Raw genomic sequence first — 21368 nt, 5'->3', positions numbered from 1 at the left:
GTTTACTGCCTAATCCCCTTGTTTGATTGACAGCCAACCATAAACCTTTCAAGCTTTCAGAAGTTCGCTTCTGGTGATGCTCGGAAGCAGAAGAAAGAGAAACACAAACTGATGGAATTCCTGAAAGGACAGTAGGAGATAAGCATCCCCGATTTAACGCAACTGTTGCCAGTTTTGTAATTATTGCTTGATTACTACTGTTATTGATTTGTTTTTGTTGTTATTTTTCAAAATCGATACTATATTCCACACAGGTCAATAATACTAACCTGAATTGAAGAAAGAAGAGATACCAGTGAGAAAGAAACGGAAAATGAGAAGAAACAAAGAAAAAAAAAAAGAGTTAAAAAGCAGTAAAGCTGTGTTTTAAGAGTGACAGGCTATTTCCTTAGCAGGATTAACAGCAGCATCACTTTGAAGAGTACCACAATGTCTCCCAGTGGACACACACACACACACACACACACACACACACACACACATACATACATACACACACACACACACACACACACACACCTGAGCCACTGCTAGCGCACTCTTGTGGTCCTCCAGGGTCAATGCAAGCTGATCATGGGCTGCTTTTAAGTTCTTGTGCTGTTGCTAAAGAGAGGATCAGCACAAGTCAACTAGCCTCAAGCCATTCTGCACAACACTAGATTTCAGTTACAGGTAGACACGACACACTTCAGACAATAACTGTGTAACATAAAGCAACATAGAGCACATGCAATGATGATGATTTGTCAGTAAATGGAATGGAATTAGACATTAAAATGCATGTAACATGGGGAACATTCAGTTTGAGAATAATAACTTCTTTTTTTTTTCTTTTTTTTTTTTTTTAAAGTAAACTGAAAAAAGTCCACGTATACTACCATTCAAACGTTTGGACACCAGATTGAATGTTTATTTTTCACGGTCATGTATTAAAGACATTTAATACATGCTTATTGAAATTTTGTTTCTAAGACAAATATTAATAGTGAATCTAAGGCCAGTGCCTACATTTGTATTGAATCACACTGTATGTTTTAATAACTATTTAAAACATAGGGTTTCTTCTTAAAATTCTTCTAAATTAATTTTCCCCAATAAGCAGGTCTCATTTAGAACAATATATTGTAAAGAATGTAACAAAACATAAAATTTTTATTTGTTTAACACTTTCTTGGTCACTGTGTGATTCCATGTGTTATTTCATAGTATTATTCTTCTACAATAGTAGAAAATAGTACATTTGAAGAAACCCTTTCCATGAGCATGTCCAAACTTTTGACTGGTAGTGGGAAAACTAGCTGTGGTATTTAATAATAATGTAAAAGTTGGGTTAATTTTGCAAATTAAGCAGTCATTTAAAAATCTACATTACCCACACTGCCTCAAGGGCTTACCCTTGTATCCTGAAGCTGCACATGGATCTCCTGATGAGCCTTCCTCAGCTGCCTGTTCTCTTCCCGCAGGTTATAAACACTTTCTATAGGAGACATATTTCAACACTGCACATATCAAACCACCCAATACTGTGCTTAACATACTTTCATCAACTTCCCCTTATAGATACATACAGAGGTAGACACCTACAACATACAATTGATCAGAGTGCAGCAATGCATTTTGGGTAAACGCTGCTCATGAAGTTTAATGCGATCTCCCTCATCTAAAGGTCATCTAATGAACTTCACTCGAGCTGATTAAGTAACGGATAGCCTTTCAAGGCAAAGTGGAGAGGAAGTTAACAAGGGCGCGAGAACAGAAGTGGAACACGTCACACATCCCAGTAGGTGGCAGCTCCATAACAAATAATGCCTAATACTTGGGTCATACTTAGACGTCACAGTCAGACATACTACCTTTCAATTAAACGTGCACATGCTATTTCAGTCTTTTTTGCCGTCCCGAAATGCTGTACTAGAATTGGACTTTAACAATAACATTGGACAAATATCTCTGTCCATCTACCTCCACTAGTTCCTCAACAATTCTGAGTGACTCTGACTCTGTGGAACAACAGAAGTCTAGAAAACAAACACAAAAATGTAGAAAAATTTACTGAATATGGAGTCCTAAATTATAAACCCAGAATTCAAAATGTAGGCTGATCCTGATTTTGGGAGTCACAGAAAATTAATAATCTCCATTTGGGGTGATTTGTCCAAGGAATTTGAGAACCCATGGCTTAATGAATACTAAATCACGTGGTACTGAGAGTAGAAATGCTGCTCTGTACACTGTGAGAGAGGAAGGTAAAACATTAGGTAAGTGATAGGAGAGAGATAGAGAATGATCGTGGCATGATAAAGTGATACCTTTGAGTTTAGAGATCTCAATCTCTTTAGTCTGCTGTAATCGCTCGTATCTCTGCTGGTGATCATCCACAACCTTACTGTGGTCTTCACCTTGAGCATGATGCTGCTCCTGCAGCTCATAGAACTGTTTCTTCAGCTCCTCATGCTGATTCTGCAAGCACAAGAACACGCACATGCACACACACAAACGTACAACATGAGACGGACACAAAGACAAACACCTGTGGATATTGTTGAATTCTGGATTCTGATTGGTCAGAAAGTATTGATTAAGTTTCCAGAACGGCAGCTCTGACAATAGTTCTGGCTGCAAGGCAAATCACAGGAGTACATATACTGATGTGCTCATTCTAACATGTTTCAATAGTAACAACTCACGCAGGAACTTGTACGGTGGACGCCCCACATGAACAGATTTTTAAAAGGAGTCGATATGGTGGCTCAAAAATGTTAGGACAGAAATATTTTGCATTTTTGGAAGAAGTCTGACCAGTGGCAGTGTTTTGTAACAGGCAGAGGTTAAACTGTAACTAAGTTTTCTGGAGAGGATGTTCGGCTCTTTGGTTTCTCTGTTACACAACAAGATGCATTTTTTTGTCTTGTTATAGCTGGTATAATGTAAGTGATAACTGAAACTAACTTGTTCCATGGACATTCCACAACATTAAATGTAACCATAAACATATAAAAAGTATGTCACGTTGTTCTTGAATAAATATAAAATTGTTAGTGTGGGCAAATTTCTGTGATATAAGAGAAATAAAGCATTTGGGGGTGTGCTGTTACTGGAACATAATCAACTTTAGTGTGGTAGCATAGGCCAAAAACACCACCACTGAGACAGACAGACAGACAGATATGATAGCTAGATAGTTAGATAGTTAGATAGATAGATAGATAGATAGATAGATAGATAGATAGACAGATATAGATCGATAGATAAATAGACAGACAGACAGATATGATAGATAGATCGATAGAGACAGATATAGATCGATAGATAATAGACAGACAGATATGATAGATCGATAGATAAATAGACAGACAGATATGATAGATAGATAGATAGAGACAGATATAGATCGATAGATAAATAGACAGACAGACAGATATGATAGCTAGACAGTTAGATAGATATGATAGAGACAGACAGATAGATAGATAGATAGATAGATAGATAGATAGACATAGATCGATAGATAAATAGACAGACAGACAGATATGATAGATAGATAGATAGATAGATAGATAGATAGATAGACAGACAGACAGAACACTGACCTTCAGCATCTGGTGCTGTGTGTGTAGAGAGTTAATCCTGCTGCTGGCATCTTGCTGTGGAAAAACACCAATAACATGCTAAGACAAGTAAAAATATATCTTCAAGCTGTCCAAACGTATGACTAACGTACATGTGAGACACTGAACACACCTGAAGCTGCTGGTTACACCATTCTACAAACTTTACTTACTTTACATTCACTCACACATCTATTTACCGCTTACATGGACATGAGAAGCTCTCACATTCATGCAATGTGTGTTCAATCCTGACAAAAGGCAGCTCAAGCTATGTTGATGGTGTCAATTCTCTACAGCAATCACACACAAAGCACAGTGGACAGTGTGAAAGAAAACACTAAAGATGGAAGGTTAAAACTAGCGAATACCAAATGTGTGATATGTAAACTGTATTGTGAGAGCTCCTAAACATAGTCACAGAGCTCAGTCTCACATACACTCACTCATACACACAGACTGATACATATACATGTGTACATAAACTGCCATCAAAGCATTACAGTAACTCAAGCATCATGCATAATGACCAGTGTAATAAATGGTCTTCTCTATAGTAACAACTTACACAAGAACTTATATAATGCTAACTCCAAATAAACAGATTTAAAAATGTGTGTAATTGTTAACAAGGTGGCGATTTCTGTGAGATTTTGATTCAGCTTTTATGGAAGGACTCTCCAATGTCACTGCTTTGTAACACTCAGAGGTAAATCTGTAGCTTTCAGGGTTTCTCAAGCTGAATTTCATTTTGTTTTTGTGGGTTTTTTTTTTTTTTTACCTCATTAACTTCAAGACACAGTAATAAGAGATTCTGGTAAGGAAATAACTGTTTGTAGTGGCTATAACTTGTTTCATGGGCATTCCGCAACATTAAATGTAACTATAAATGGATTCATGTAAATGGATAAATAAAAGTACGACTAAAAGTTTAGTGTTGGCAAATTGCTATGCAATAAGAGGAATAAAAATTGTAAAAACACAGAATGTGCTGTCACTGGAAAATTATCATCTCTGGGGTGGTAACAGTTGTTAGACTGCTTCAGACCACCCAGTCATTGGCTACGTTTACACGCACATCACACTCCGTTTAAGGTCTATATTCGGGTTGCAGCCATATTCCGAATACGATGTTTATATGTGAACAGGCATCGGACTATTCCCCCATACACGGGTGTTGCAAGTATGCCAGTCTACGTTGCTACCCACAATTGCGGGTTGAGCATGCGCATATATCTCCTTTCGGTGGATTTTCTGAATGAGGTGTTCACATGCAACAAATTTCTGATTAAAACAGGCATATTCCAGGGGCAGGAATCAGAATTTGGGGAATCAGAATATTGTCTTAATCTGAATCGGGCGATTGGATTGTGGCGTTTACACGATTCCGTACTAATTAGAATATTGCCAAATTCTGATATAATATAGGAACATTGATTTGCATGTAAACATAATCACTGATTATTTTCTTTTAACAGCATGGCCAGTCATGTTTTACTCCTTAAAAAGGTTACTTAAAACATACTGAACATATCTTTGAGTAACAATAAACTGTTTTGTTATTAGTGAGTAACAATAATCTGTAAACTTGCCTTACCGTGTAACTCAGTGAGCTTCATATGATATAAATTTTGTAATAATATTTAGGTATGAATAGCTACATCATGTGATATTTTAAAGCACATTAGAAGTCTCTCATTGCATGATGTCTACCATTGCCTGCCTTCCTATACTCAATGCTAGAGATTAACTCATTTGCAAATAGTTTTGAAAAAAGCTTTGCTCAACTTTCGTGGTTAAGACATTGGACTACTGATCGGAAGGTCGTGCGTTCAAATCCCAGCAACACCAAGCTGCCACTGCTGGGCCCTTGAGCAAGGCCCTTAACCCGTAACTGCTCAGTTGTATAAAAAAAAATGAAATAAATGTAAGTCGCTCTGGATAAGGGTGTCTGCCAAATGCCGTAAATGTAAATGTAAAGATTACACGATGCCTCACCTTCTCCTTATTCAGTGACTGCTGCGCCTCCAGTTTATAAACCAGATAATCTGGGGGGGAGACAGAAAATAAAAGCAAAATGGTTACGTCACCCAGGCTGCGAGAGCCTCATTGAGTTCCAATTTTTAACAAAAAAAAGCCTATTTCAAGTCAGTAAATAAAAGACAAGACTGAGAAATACTTTGCTATATGCTATACATAAAAGTAATAAAGCTTAATAAAACCATAATTTAAAGATAAAAATAATAATACACTAAACAAGGACCAATTTAATATGACTTGGTGCCAGATTATGTACAACATCGCCATGTGCTGCCATTTTGCATTATACTACAGTGTGACATATTCAATAATGTGCACATTAGGCTACTTATCAATTTAAAATTACAATCACATTCACCACTATATGCGTCCTTGTGCTTGAACTCTTGGATATCATATTATTATAGAAGAATTGGACAAAATATTTTTAGTCTTTGGTTTGCAAAGATTAAATATAAAAAGGTGTAAGATTAACTATTTGATTCCTTAAGGCACATGAACCTCCACAAAAAAGGCCACGGGTAATTGGTTTTCTCATCAATCAAGATCTCCCGCTCAATCATAGATAATAAGGATGAGTGTGTCGAACTTGAATAATTGATACACTCTCTCTCGCTCTCTCTCTGTCGAGCTACACGTTACTTCTGAGATGCCAGTGATCCTGACCCCTTCTACTCTCTGGACCTTTCCTACCCATTTTGATGCCCTACTTCTGGTTGAAGTTATCATCAGTTGGAAGTCACATGCTGCCTCTGAGGATGGCTCCACATGGTGCAGCCTAAAGATCATTGAGATTGCTGTGGATGGTACCACTTAAAAACCATAAAGATGGCTTTGGACCTCAGTTCATATGAGCAGTTGACTATAATTACCACAAACAGTTTGGCATTCAAGTCTCCATCAGTGAACAGTGGAGAAGTTCAACCAAACAGACTTCACTATCTGACCATGTAGTATTAGCACAGTTATAGAAGGGATTTATTTATTTATAATTGCGCTATCTGCTGTTACCCAGATGAGAATGGGTTCCCTTTTTGAGTCTGGTTCCTTTCAAGGTTTCTTCTTCATATAATCTCAGGGAATTGTTCCTTGCCACTGTCGCCTCTGGCTTGCTCATTAGGGATAAATTCATACATTTAAAATTTACATATTTCTGTAAAGCTACTTTGGGACAATGTCCATTGTTAAAAGCGCTATACAAATAAAACTGAATTGAACTGAATTTAATAATACATGCAACAACAAATTTTTATTATTATTTTTTATTATTATTATTAATTTTTACTATTTTTATTAATATTTTGTTATCACTGATAAATTAATCAATCATGGAAATAATAATAGATCATAAAAAAAGCTAAGATAGGAACTGTTTCTCTTGCTACGCCCTTAAACGAGAAATACAATCACACTGTTATATTCAGAACATAAAAAAATCCCTCAGCATGCACTGATAAACTTATTGAATTCTTTTATTTTATTTGTAAGCAAATGTAAACATTGTTTTGAGCCACCCATTAACAACAAAGCACAAGCAATATTCTCTGTAAGAATAAACTCCAGTGTTAATTTATTATGTAGTTATCGTTTACCTGCCCCATACAACATATAAACTGTGGTTGGTCGCTTTACGCGTCCATCAGATGGTCTCTTCCTAACCATGCGAGCTACAATGAGGCTCTTAATTGTAAAGCAAGCGTGCACTGCAGACATGAGATGAAGCACACCGCTATAACTGGCCAAAAAAAAAAAAGGAGCGATTGGTCACGCTACATTGCTACTGGAAAAGCTACACTATTTTTAAAGTAGCAGAGTTACTGTCACGCTACTGAACAATGTAGTTACGTTAGTAAAGTTGCTACTTTTAGTTAGCTACTCCCCAACACAGCTCCAATGTCCTGAAGACTTTCCTGTGCAGAAACTTTCACAAATCAGTGTGACTATTACAAAGTACTGACACATCGGGACTCCTTACATAAATTTATTTTAAATTAATGTCTCCTAACAAACAACATCACCAGGCCAACGATTAAAGATTTTTTCTTTGTTAAACAGCACATTTTTTATTCCATTTATTACTGTATTTATTAACCTTACTAAAATGAGAGCATTAAAATAAACCTATCAATTAAGGCACAGCCGGAACTACTTTCCGAGCCGCGCTGTTATACAAAAATAATGCACGCCTTCTGACCAATCAGATTCGAGAATTCAACCACACTGTGGCATAATGCAATATATTATATAACTGATTATTAAGGTGATCTTGTACATAACGTGGAACCAAGCAGAATGGAGAGGCTGTTGAAAAAACAACTGTTTATAACATAAGTGATGACAGGAACTAATTGTCTCATGGACATTCCCTCATGTTAAACGTAATTATACACAGTTAAAAAGCTGCTGTGGTATAAGGGGACTAACACATGCCAGACTGTGCTGTTCTGCAAAGATAATCCACATTATTGTGGATCATTTTAGTTTAACAGCGTAGTCCGCTAGGTTTTATTCCTTACATATTTAACACACTATATTGCCAGTGCAGCCACTTCAAATTATCACCACTATCCAAGTGTTTTATCCAAAAGTAGCTAGGTCAGCGTTTCCCACTAATTACCTAATTTGTCCCAAAAATAAAAAAGGGAACCGAAAATATTTTTACACTCCTCATAATAACATAAAAGACCTCTGCTTTGTGCCGTTGCTTTGGCAAAGCATCCCTCACTCCAAGTCATTCAGACCACTCTCCTTGTTTACTTCCCATTTCCCACATGTTTACTTCACATTTCTTTAGACAGAATAATCGTTTCTATACATTAAACACAAAATTATTCAATTTGATGAGCATGATGTGTCGTATAACGCTCTCCCTTCGTCTCGATACTGGGATAGGTGACTATGAATCACAGACAGATGATTCACTAAAGGTCTGTCAATCATATCGGTTGTTCATAACTCCTAGGGTTAGGATGATTATATGAGAAGTGCTAAGCAGGTATATGTGTATGAGTGAAGTTGCCGAGACATGTGCCAAACATTTAACCCCATTCTTCTTAACTAAAAGAAGAGTACAAACAGTGTGCTGCAAATGCACCTTTTATTTTCATTCATTTAATTGTAGTTACCTTCATTTTAAGGTCAAATCAGACCTTGGTAACAGGCTGTAAAGAGAGCACCTGGCTGCCTGCCTGAGGTGAGCCCAGAGGAATTCAACTACAAAAGGGCATTAGAACTGTTTTTCTCAAAGCCCAGGATAATGAAATGTCCAAATTCAGGGTGAAAAGTTTGGCAATAGGGATGTAGGGAGAGTTCAATACCATGTCCTCCTCATCCAGTGGCTCAAATGTATGCTCTAGTCAATTTTATATTTTGAAAATAAGTGAACCAGTCTTGTTTACCATGCTTTGTAGAGATCAGCCATTTGATCGGTTTCACCGATTAATCGGCACTGATAACTGATTGCTGGATCTTTTATTGGCAAAAATCCACACCGATAGTTTTTCCTGGTTGCGTCTGTTGCGTGAGTAGCTGAGGAGGGTGTCATTATACAGTATGAGCACGGCCTCTAGAGGCGAAATAGAAACTATCACTGACAAATTTTGTCGTGTTATTTGAAGTGTTTTTGATTCCTTTTGGATCAAATTTGGATCTATTTTTATTTGTTATTTGGAGTGTTACTTTTTGGTTCAGTTTGGATGTATATCTTTTATTTACTTATATAAATATCAAAACACAATATTAATATTTATTAATATTTATATATTTATTTTTTACAGTCAGTACTGTTTATTTATGTAATAAAGTTCAGCAGTATTTTACTTTGAGTGTTATGTTTTCATACAGTATCAATTTTAAAAAACTATCGGGTGATTAATCGGTTATCAGCAGGTCCTGCCCAACTTAGTTATCGGTATGGGTCAAATCCACTATCGGTCGACCTCTACTGCTTTAGTGGTGTGACTTTTTTGCCATGACATCATCATTCATATCTATACAACCAATGTGTTCATGATTAAATTGCCACTAGAGCACAATACTGTTTACAAGTACTTCATAGATCTAGCCTCTTAATTGTGTACTTTGTGGGGTCCTGGTCATATTGGTCTTCATCCTTTTTGAATACATGTTTGAAAGAAGACAGCTACTCCTTGTGTATTCATTACTTTGTTTTACCTGCAAACACTACCTAGCTTTTGGATATAAGCAAAGAACAAATACCCCTTATCTTTTCTGTAACACCCTGGTTCTAATTAGCTAAGGATATGTAATAACCCGTTCTTCTTTAGTCATTCAGATGTCAATTTGCTGGTGTATTTGGGATTATTGTCCTGTTGCATGATCTAATTTCGGTTCAGCTTAAGCTGCTGTACTAGAAGGCCTCACATTTGTCTCAAGAATATCCTAGTATAAAGAGGAGTTAATCATTATCTCAATGACTGCAAGTTTCCAGGTCCTGTGGCTGCAAAACAAGTCTAACCACCATGCTTGACAGTTGGTATTCAATTAAATTCTATTTTATTTGTATAGCGCTTTTTACAACAGACGTTGTCTCAAAGCAGCTTTACAGAAATATCAACACGGTCTGAGGTGCTGTGTTTTTTTTTGCCAAACACGGCGCTGTGCATGATGACTAAACATCTCCATCTTGGTCTCATTAGTCCAAAGAATATGGTTACAGAACTTTAGTGGTTTGTTCACATGCAATTGTGCAGACCTAAGTCATGCTGCCATATTCTTTTGGAGAATAGACGAATTTGCCATACTCGTTCTGTCTTTTTCTGATTGTGCTGTCAGTAACAAACATTTAATGTGCTTACAGAGGTCTGTAGGTCATATGACATAGCGCCTGGGTTTTTCTTTATGTCTCTGAGCATTAAACGGTCTTACTTTGGACTTAATTTCTGGAACGCCCACTTTTGCAAAGATTGTCAACTGTCACTGTTGGATGGCGAATTTCAATTTGTTTGGAGATATAACCCTTCCCAGACTGACAAGCAGCAACAATTGCTTCTCTGAGGTCATGGCTGATGTCCTTTGTTCTCAGCATGATGTACATACACACCTGAGTGCTTCGGAAAACCGAACTGCCAAATGTTCTGCTTTTATAGAGGCAGTAACATTTCTTGACGATGAACTAATCTTGTGCATTTCATTACTAACAGCTTACTGCTAATTACTCTTTTAATGATTGTGGAAATAGAAAGCGTGTACTTGCTATTTCCCACCTGATTTCTGAATCCTGGTTTACTTTTTGGGCAGAATAACTACATACTGAAATCTGTTGAGTATTTTTGTTGGGTTTTTTTTGTCACCTGAGGTTATTTAAAGTTGTTATTTAGGCCCTGATAAATAAAAACATAGAATTCAAGGAGGGTGTACTTTCTTTTTCCCACGACCGTACTCAGAAGACACAACTGTTGCTCAAACTGATAAATTACTTTCAATGCTATATCATGTGCCAGTAGTTTGATCTCTTGCATTTTTTTTAACAACAGACATGACATTTAATATTACATGACATTTAATATGCATACATGTACCTTCCTTGGATTTTTTGTGCTCTTGCCGTTCTTTCTGTAGCGATTTCTCCAGCCTAGACCGATGCTCATACACCACTAAAAGCAGAGAAAGATGGAGAAACACATTGTAAACATTCTATGACTAAGCAGAATCCACACATACACAGAATTATACAGTAGTTATACAATAGACATTCCAGTCCGGGCTTGGACAAAAACATCAGCTGAATGGGTAATATGAGCTGTGCTGTTTTTAAGAACACACACACACACACACACACACACACAAACACACAGCATGTGAGCCACTGACCCACTGACAGGCTCCTCCATTACTTTTTTTACGCATACAAAGCCATAATGGCCGAAATGTGCACCTCTTGTGCAACACGTTTAGATCACAATGAGGAATAATTAACTATTAACTAACAACTATTATGATCCAGTAAAGTTAGTGTTACCCTCTTCTTCATTTCAGTGTAGGCTTTTGGTTTAAACTGCACTTTGTTTGAATGATCAAAAAATTCTCGTGGCAGAATAAAATCAATAAAAACACTACTCTAGAAGTAGAAGTAATATTACAGCATATCAAACACCAGACAGTAATGCCACGTTCGAGGTGAAGAAATTTGCTCTGCTGCGGCCTGAAGGCTCGGCCGGTCACAATCCATCCTTTTAAACATACTTTTTTAATAACAGTAACAGGAAACAGGCTTTATTACAGGTTAATATTAAACTGACATACTAATTCACTGTGAAGTGGATTCTGAATGCAGAGGGTTTTTTTTGTTGTGATTACAGTGGGCGTGTCATGTTCTTATGGTTGCAGTGTGTTGTGACGTTAACCCTTTTTTTCCCCCCATACCAACACAAAACGTGTTCCAGGAAGCTCTACTTAAATGTTAACTAATATCTCTATTAATTCCGTTCCCCCACACAGCGTGGGTGATTATCGCCTGCCAAACCTCAGTATCGGGTTGTGTGTCAATTATTGGCGATATCTGATTACGTTGTACTTTTACCGTAGCCTAGTGTACTACTTTATAGTTAGTTAGAAAGCTGCATTGACAGGTCCAGGTACAGTGCATTCTTGTTTTCCCACTTCAAAATGAAAACGTGAAGGTTTTTCGAAGCAGGTACAAAAAATATTAAACTCATTCATTTTGTCATACAGTTATTTCTAAAAAGGTCAAAGGAAAATGATCCAAAATCCAAATTTTTTTTTTTTTTTTTATTTTTTTTTTTTTAAGTGCACTGCAGGACATTTCAACATGAAGAGTTGACCTGGAAGTGCAACAGGCGATACTCTGGTTAAGTTGTGTGCTCTGGAACCTTAACCTGTTTTCATAAAACATATGATAAAAACTGGATCAACAGATGCAGCTATCCAAATGAATCTTCCAACCTCACTTCAAACCTAGTAACTAAATGAACCACAGTGAAACAAACAATGACCCCTAGTTGATATTTAAGCTCCGGCACATTGAACTCTGTTCGGACAGACAGACAAATACACAGACAAACACACAGGCAGACAGATATTCAGCCACATTATGCTTAATGTAATACTGGTGGATTGTGATACAATCTTAGGAAGACAGGCAGAAAGAATGTGATTGAGTGGGCCAGCAGAAACAAAAACGAGACACAATCCATTTCTGCAGCACCGATGACATGCTTCCAAATCCAGTCTAGCTAGACTTACCACAAAAACCAGAGGAGTCACAAAAAGGTGGGTGAAAAGAAAAAGGCTCTACAATGCTACCTTTACAGACAAGATAATAGCACAATAATGAATGAGTACAGAACAAAGCTACATCTAATTTAGCATTCTCACCTACCTGATTCTCATACGCCTTTCCCCTGGCTATGTTAGCTCAGATTAAAAAAAATAAATCTAAGCAGAGTATCTTAATGCACTAAACATAACACACTGAGATTATCTATCAGTTATCAAAGAATAAGATTTCATTAACAATAATGTGCACCTGTGAGTGAGAGGCTATCTAACACAGTGTGCTAGCTTGCAAAATAGTCACTCAAGTATGCTGCTTATGAATGTGCTAGCACTCCATTTTATTCTCATTTCCTGTTTTCACTCATCTTCTTTAATCTGGTAGCTTTGCTTTTTGTGGGGTTTTTTTTCTTTCATTTTTACAGTAGAAATATTTTGTTTAACTGTAAGAAATCCATTCAGTGAAGGCATAACTGAGTGAGCTCTGCTAATGAACTGAAGGCTATGGTGCTAATTCAGCTAACAAATGCTAGGAATAAGAATAAGAGTTCTGTTGCGCTCAAGTTAATCTCATAACTCAAAGAAAGTTAACAAAGAAACTGCCTCCTTAATGAGGAAATTGGGATGTCAGGAAGATGTCTTCAACACCCAAGTTCCTCAACCCAGAGCTCAGCATATGACGTACAATCAAACACTTTTCTTCTCTACTTTTAAATGTGATTATAGTAGTATTTGTTTTAGATCAATCAACATATACTGTACATACATATTAGCTGGCCAGGTTTAGAACACTGACTACACAGTATGTTGCCCATTGCAAATTGGGTTTATTGTCAAAATTGACAGACTTTCAGCTGTTTGCAATGAACAAATCAAACAAAAGCAACTGAAAGGTATTTCATGTGTATCAGGGATATATGTGTTCCAGCTCAAGCACACCTGGTGCAATTAATGAAGCCCTTGACTAGTTCAGGTGTGCTTGAGACAACACCTCTTTTGCATATTTGTGTTGTTGTGAGGGATTCTATTCAGGGGGTTGAATAATTTTGAAAGTGGAGAAATCATTAAGTTGCATTTTGAGTTGTATTTGTGTAAACCACTTGAAGCATTCGCTGTGATGAACTATTTAAACTGCTTTTGTTTTATTTGTTCGTTGCAAACAGCTGAAAGTCTGTAAACTTTGACAATAAACCTGATTTTCAATGGGGGAGGGTTGAATAATTTTGATTGCAACTGTACTTTATGAACTTTAAAGATCAGTCATCGTTAAGATTAGCTGGCTAGTTTGTGGCTACAAGTGCTACAGCAATGAGAGAGATTTTCTCTGAAAAATAGTGTAAAAAATAAGTACAATAAGTACACATTTCAATGTCCCCTCAATTCTGTTCATTTCTGTGTTTAAATACAAAACCCACTCTTTGCCTATTAATTTCATGACTGTGTCCGTGTATGTTCTCAGACTGAATCATAGGTCCCGAATTAAAACAGCATTAATTGTTATATACATGTAATTATGGCTTTCCTTATTACAAGTCCAGATGCAACTACTAGCTTGGGTTAATTACACTTATGGTACTGTTAAGGCTATAGTAGAGCAGTATGCACACACATCAGGCGTGTATGTTAAGGATTAGATAGTATATTAGGTGCTATAAATAAACCTGGCTTGCAAGGACAAACAATTCACTTCAGACTCCAGAGTAGGCTTGTGTTATACAGATTTTTTTTCCCCCTGCTCACAATTTTCCATTTACAAATATTATGCTAAATAGTTTAATCGAACAGAATACAAAGCATAAAAGATGATAGTTAAGAAAAATTTCTTCACTTTTCACTGAGCCATTTTTAAACCATTTTCCAGGTGATTTTTTTGTGGCATCACCAATGAGCTTAAATATAGTTGTATAGTAATATATACCTACTATATATAATAGGGATGCACCGAATGTTCGGCGGCCGAAATTATTCGGCCGAATAAGTGAAAAGGCCGAATAAATTTGACCGAACAATGACGTGTTTGATGACGCGACCAAATAGCCTAGCAACCAGAGTGAGACTCGCGAATGTCACGACCTCCACTTCCAGCAGCGCGCTCTGAGAGATGAGAGGGCGCGTGCGCGTGCATGAGTGCTCAGTGACAACCGTGACATTGTTTACTGTGGACACGTGCGTTTGTTTTGTTTCTGTTCCGGAGTATCCTGTCACATCGCGAGACGTAAGGGAGTAGAGTACGGAAGCAGGTAAAGACTTATTTATTTAAGGGCAGGCAGACAAATCCAAATCGTAATCCAAAAAATTTAGTCAAGACAGGCAAAGGGTCGGGCGATCGGCAAACAGGCATAAACGGGGCAAAGCAGGAATCAAAGTCGCGGTCACAGAAAACACAAAACAAGAAACATGAACTAGTACTACGGACTGGGAGCGGAAAAACCAGCGGGGACTAAATGAACTGATCTATAGTTTAAACTAACTAAATCATAACATGACATTAACAACGTATCTAACTCTACTATATCTACTATAATACTCCGCGAGGTGTACAGGGACGCGAGCAGTATATATCCCCAATATAATCAGCCGTATAGAACCGAACAGAACCATTTCCTACACTCGTCAGTGCACTTTTTAATGCACTTTTTGTTGTAGGCTACAGAGTGTTACATTCTTTCAGCAGTCAGTTATAGGCCTAACATAGGCTATTCAAGGGGAACTCAAAGATGACCACATAAAAATATTTTTATTTTACTCATTTATTTATTTAAAGTTATATTGTGCCTTGTTGGTAGCTTATGCCTGCTGGAATGAAAAAAATGTTCAGTGTTAAATTAATATTTTGAAATTGTAGTTTTTGTAATTGATTTTTTCTTTGAAAAGCAAGACAAAATAGTAAAAAGCACATTTTGACTATTTAATTTATGCAATGGTGAAAAAAATGGCAAAATAAATGGAAAAAACACGAAAAAAAACGTTTTCGGTATTCGGCCTTCGGCCAAGTTTTTCATTATATTCGGCTTCGGCCAAGAATTTTCATTTTGGTGCATCCCTAATATATAATATAGTAATACACATCCACCATCCACTTTATTATGAACACCACTACATTCATGCAGTTATCTAATCAGCCAATCATGAGGCAGCAGCGCAATGTGAAACATCATGCAGATACAGGTCAAGAGCTTCAGTTAATGTTCACATCAAGCATGAGAATTAAAAAAAAAATGGTCAAGAGCTGTCCAGTTTCTGCCATTCTGTGCCCATGATAGCCTCAGATTCTTGTTCTTGGCTGACAGGAGAGGTACCTGATGTGGTCTTCTGCTGTTGCAGTTCATCTACCTCAAGGTTTGATGTGTTGTGCTTTCTGAGATGCTTTTCTGCTCACCATGGTTGTAAAGAGTGCTTATTTGAGTTACTATAGACTTCCTGTCAGCTCAGACCAGTCTGGTTATTCTCCACTGATCTCTCTCATCAACAAGGCGTTTCCACCAACAGAACGCAATGTTTTTTTGTTTTTCACACCACTCTGTGTAAACTTTAGACTGTTGTGTGTGAAATTCCCAGGAGATCAGTAGTTTCTGAAATACTCAAACCAGCCCATCTGGTATCGACATCCATGCCACGATCAAAGTCACAGAGATCACATTTTTTCTTCATTCTGATGTTTGATGTGAACATTACCTGAAGCTCTTGACTGGCATGATTTCTGCATTGTGCTGCTCCCACATGATTGGCTGATTGATTAAGTGCATGAATGTGCAGTTGTACAGGTGTTCCTAATATAATGGTACGATTTTAGCTAAGTCAAATATACATTGATCAGTCAAATTTATTTCACATTAATGACATCAGGACTTTCTCCATTTACTGTGACAGAAAGCGAGTGAGTCCCGCAAGTCCAGAAAACAGTCAGGGCTTCCAGACAGTGTCAATTAACAAACGACTTGCACAAATAATTCCAGATTCTTGTGTCCGTTGGCTCATTTCCTGTTTCGGGAGGGGGGGGGGGGGGGAAGGCTGCTCTTTTGGCATGTTTTTGAGTGATCATCATATTAGCATACTCCGATGTTAAATTGCGGAGCTCCTATGCAAAATACATAAAGATTGTGAGGTGTGGTAATACAATATAATTTGAAACATCAGTTGTTATTGTGGCAGTGTAATATCGTGTAGGGAAAATTAAACCATTAAATTGCCCAGGCCTACCACAAAGCTAATGTTCCTAACAAGTAAGGAAGGATTATCAACTTTGTTTTGTTCACTGTACAAACTGCATGTTGAAATCATAACACACTCAACTGAAAGAACATCATTTGGTTCAGGAATACCATTTGCAATTTTACAGTTTCTTAAAATGGCAGCATAACTCTAGATCGCAAAAGACAACAGATATATTCAAATTCCATTATACAATTCCACCTCAAACTCTGGAAATCTGAAAGCTACAACTCCTAATGCTACTACTTAAAGCTACTACCTAATGTTTCCATCAAGTGGAAACAAACGATGGGTTGAGGAGGGAAGTGAATTCGGCTTGAAGATCACCACCACTACTTTAGCACGGCAACAGCTTTTATGCAAAACTTTAAGGAAAAATCCACAATGAATGACAGGAATATTCATCTTAATTAGTAAAAGATTGTCTTCAAAGGCATCCCAGATTTATTTTGTAATGAAATTCTGAATTGGATTTGTTTAGTTTTAAACTTACTTCATCAACAGGTTGGCCTTTTTCACTTTGGTTAACAGTTTCTTTTATTACCTACAATGCCGTTCAACTACTAGCTGATAGTGGCGCTAGTGGGAATTACCCGTTGCTTTATCTCTACCTAAAGAGAGTGATGCAGCAGTGCTTTAGTCTTTTAGTTTGTCCAGCTCTCTCACCTCCTAATCTTTACACTCTGCTGAAACAGATCATGTTTCAAAGATTATCGTGACACACAACCATTAACTTCGAAAACAGCAACAAATTAGCACCAGAATCGCCAAGTGCTTAGAAGAATCAAACAAATTTTACGGGTTTCAGAGTGGCGTTTCCCATTAAGAATCAAACTTCCTGGCTAATAACTTCCAGTTCAGTTAAGGGACGGAATCTTGATTTCCTTTAACTCAAGTAGGTGTGTAGCTGCCAGATTTGAAGACCAAGACTAATAATCATCTTTCTACCCATACTTGTGTACTTGCGTGCTTCCTTTTGAAATCTAGTGCCAGTGAATCACAGACTGTGCAGTGGACTGGGTCCAATCAAAAATCAGATTACAGAAACAATCCTGTTAGGTTCTGGAGATTTTATGTTCTTAATACTTTGCATTTGTTCTACTCAATCATACAGTAATGTAACTACTTAATGTATTGAAACCACGATCTGCAGCCATCCATATTGCTTATCCTGCACAGGGTTGTGAAGAGCCTGGACCCTATCCAAGGGAACACCCTGAACATTGTGCCAACCCATCGCAGGGCACAATCACACATATTCACACACTACTGACAATTTTGGAAATGCCAATCAGCCTACAATGCATGTTTCTGGACTGAGGGAGGAAACCAGAGTACCCAGAGGAAACCCCTGAAGAACAAGGAGAACATGCAAACAACATGCACACAGGACAATGGTGGGACTCAACCCCCCAGCCCTCCTCTAATGACAATTAGTGCTGGAACAGTATGAAAAAAAAATCACATTATGATAATCATACCCCAATATCAGAGTTTTCTGTATATCACTGTACAAACTAGCGCATGATTACATGAGGGGCGACAGAGCGGCTAGCAATGCCGCCTAACATCTCCGTGGTCCCTGGTTCAATTCAAAGCTCAAGTTACTGTCTTTTTGTTGTTCTGTATGTTCCCCCTGTGTGCATGCGATATTCCCCCAGGTTTGTGAATTGGCTAAACTGCCCCTATGTGTGTACATGTCTGTGCAATGTGTTTATGATGCCCTGAGATGGACTGACAGCACATCCAGGGCGATCCGGACTACGATAAAACAGCTACTGAAGATGAATGACAGGTTACATAATTCATGTGAAGGTTATACATGGTCTTGTGCTTCGTGTATTGCGGTATAGTATAAAGTTTTGTACAAAAGCATACTGAACCGTCACTATAACCTCTACCATAATTACTCTATGTGCCAAGAGTAAAGGGTTAGTTATAATGTAAGAGCTGTAAAATGGCCGTCATTTCATGTAAAAAAAAAAAAAATTATAAAAAGTTTCTAAATAGTTTTTAAATGATTATTTTGAGGGAAAAACACACTGACTACCTATTGATAACTACTTATAAAGGATAATGTGTTAGTCGTTATGGAAGTCATTCTGCATATACAGCTTTGCGAAGATAAAACTTTGTCTAATCATGTTGGGGTTTGTTTTTTTGTTGTTGTTTTTTTAAGTGCAAACAAGAACAGAATTAAAACAAAAACAGCCTGGATTAAAACAAAGTAAGAAAGTAAAGAAAAGTTTCAGGGGTCTCGAGATGTCTTGACCTTGTAAAACACTGTTGAATACCTTGGAGTTGGGCTGAGAGAGACTCCTGGTGCTGCTGGTATTTCAGAGCCAGGGCTTCCGTCCTCTTGAGCTGCTGGTGCATTTCATACCAAATCATTCCTCCATAAACGAGGACAAAAACCACAGTGGTGAGAAGCAACAACTGGAAGATTTTCCTTTGCTTTCTGGAGCAAACCCCACTGCCCATGTTCTCCTCCACGCTGAGCATACACAACAACTTTCTCCAAAAAACTTTCCCCTCTTTATGGGCTTTACATTCCAAGAGCAGTCATTTAAACCAGGATTTTCCAGGTCAGATGGAAGCAGATCCTCTGGTGTGGAACATCCATTTCCAGGATGGAGGAAAAGTTTCCCATACAGCTCTGTTTACTTTCACCCTGAGAAGAAGAAGAAGAAAGAAAAGTTGCAAAAAGTGAACAAAAGACGGTTTTTTCCCTCTAGCAAACAAACAGAAGTAGTCCTAAGCTAGTTTTTTTCCTCTCCAAAACTTTGCTACAAATATGAATTACATTTTATATATATTTTTATATATATATAAACAGACCTATTAGCTTTGCACGACACCTTTAGCTTTAGTTACGTGTCACCGAGCTGCAGCGGACCTGAAGGAAGTCCCTCCCTGCTTATTGCCCGTCCTGGACCTACTGCTATTGGTGTATGTACTGCTCCGTCAGAGGAAAGTGTGTGTGTTGGGACGGTGTGTGTGAGTGAGTGTTTTCCTGGTGCTACATTAAAATGCCCCACGCTTATCTTTAAACTTGCATAACCATAATAATGCATTATCTGCATTGTTTTATTTCCCTTTGTTATAGCTGGTCAGAAACAGTAATCCAATTTAGCGATTAAACATCATGTAACAAAATCCGATTGTCCTATTGGTTGACTGGGCGGAATGTTCTCAGCCAATCGCAGCGCAGGAGGCGGGATTTTTTTTTGGTATACGGTTTAAAAGTGGCTGGGTGTAGCTACTTGAAATGACCAAATTTATATTGTGTGTTGGTGTTTGTTGTTGTTGATGATGATTTCATCTCTCGCGTTTGGAATTCGTTTTACTCTAGAGGGAGGTTAAAGCAATAAAGCACGAGAGACTGTGTTCTTAAGCACAAACAATGACTCATATAGACTATGTTTACATGGACAGCAGTAATGTATTTATTGACCTTATTCTGAATAAATCAGTATTCTGATTAAGGTGTAAATTAAGAATTAAGAAAATAAGTCCAGATCATGAGAAAACAACAGAAAAAAATTAATAATGCATGGACGCTTAGGGCTTCCGTATACATGAATTGCTTTTAGAATATTCCTTTCATGTTCCTGTTTTACATGTTATAGAACATAGATCGAATAACGTCACAAGTCATTACGTCCCCACGGCACGCCGTCCGACGTTCCCTCCAGAATTTCACGTATCAACATACAGTTCGTCTTCGTTATGGTACCGTATACAGTTTTGTGTGTTTCATTTTTCATTTTATGAAAGCTTCAAGTGCAGTTAATTATTTGTCGTGCTATACGTGCAAATAGACGCAGACGGATACAAATTCTCCAGCAACAGGTCTCCTGTGTACTTTCTTTCGGCAACATTTCATTCATGCCACTGTGACAAACTCGGAGGTACTGGATGCGAGTATAAATTAAGGACTGGTGGGAGAGAGTTGTTTTAATGGAATTTGATGACGCCGAATGGAAAGAAAATTTTTGTGTACGTGTCCTGACGCAAAATGCGGCAAAAACTCCCACATGGCATTAATAGTGTGATTAAGGTGTGTACATGTCTGTAATGCACTTCAATAATGCGACTAAATTACGAATACTCAACATTAATTCCATTTGTGTTTACTTCGAGTATGACTTTAGCTGGATTAAGGTAATAAATAATCACTGTTTACATGGTAGTTTCTTAATCAGTGTATTGTCTTAATTGGGTTAATATCGATTATTGTTGTCCATGTAAATG

At 37.5% G+C, this 21368-nt stretch overlaps 1 protein-coding gene across 4 annotated transcripts in view; it reads right to left on the bottom strand.

Moving 5' to 3' along the window:
* The window catches only part of golim4a (golgi integral membrane protein 4a), a 28768-nt gene extending 8640 nt beyond the window's left edge, over nucleotides 1-20128 (bottom strand). Inside the window, exons 1-8 of one of the 4 annotated variants that reach the window (XM_053623407.1) lie at nucleotides 19953-20128; nucleotides 19409-19785; nucleotides 11189-11263; nucleotides 5607-5656; nucleotides 3591-3644; nucleotides 2310-2460; nucleotides 1395-1477; nucleotides 520-603 (exon numbers count right to left, since the gene is read on the bottom strand). In XM_053623407.1, coding sequence (XP_053479382.1) covers nucleotides 520-603; nucleotides 1395-1477; nucleotides 2310-2460; nucleotides 3591-3644; nucleotides 5607-5656; nucleotides 11189-11263; nucleotides 19409-19616 — 705 coding nt within the window. In that variant the 5' untranslated portion in view covers nucleotides 19617-19785; nucleotides 19953-20128. The remainder of the gene's footprint in view (nucleotides 1-519; nucleotides 604-1394; nucleotides 1478-2309; nucleotides 2461-3590; nucleotides 3645-5606; nucleotides 5657-11188; nucleotides 11264-19408; nucleotides 19786-19952) is intronic. The other 3 variants (XM_053623405.1, XM_053623403.1, XM_053623406.1) reach the window with 3 other exon arrangements.
* Between the last annotated feature and the right edge of the window lie 1240 nt (nucleotides 20129-21368).

This window comes from Ictalurus furcatus, chromosome 4, assembly GCF_023375685.1.
Source record: "Ictalurus furcatus strain D&B chromosome 4, Billie_1.0, whole genome shotgun sequence".
Taxonomy (NCBI): domain Eukaryota; kingdom Metazoa; phylum Chordata; class Actinopteri; order Siluriformes; family Ictaluridae; genus Ictalurus; species Ictalurus furcatus.
Note: the sequence above shows the minus strand (reverse complement) of the source record. Positions and strands in the feature narration are given on the sequence as shown.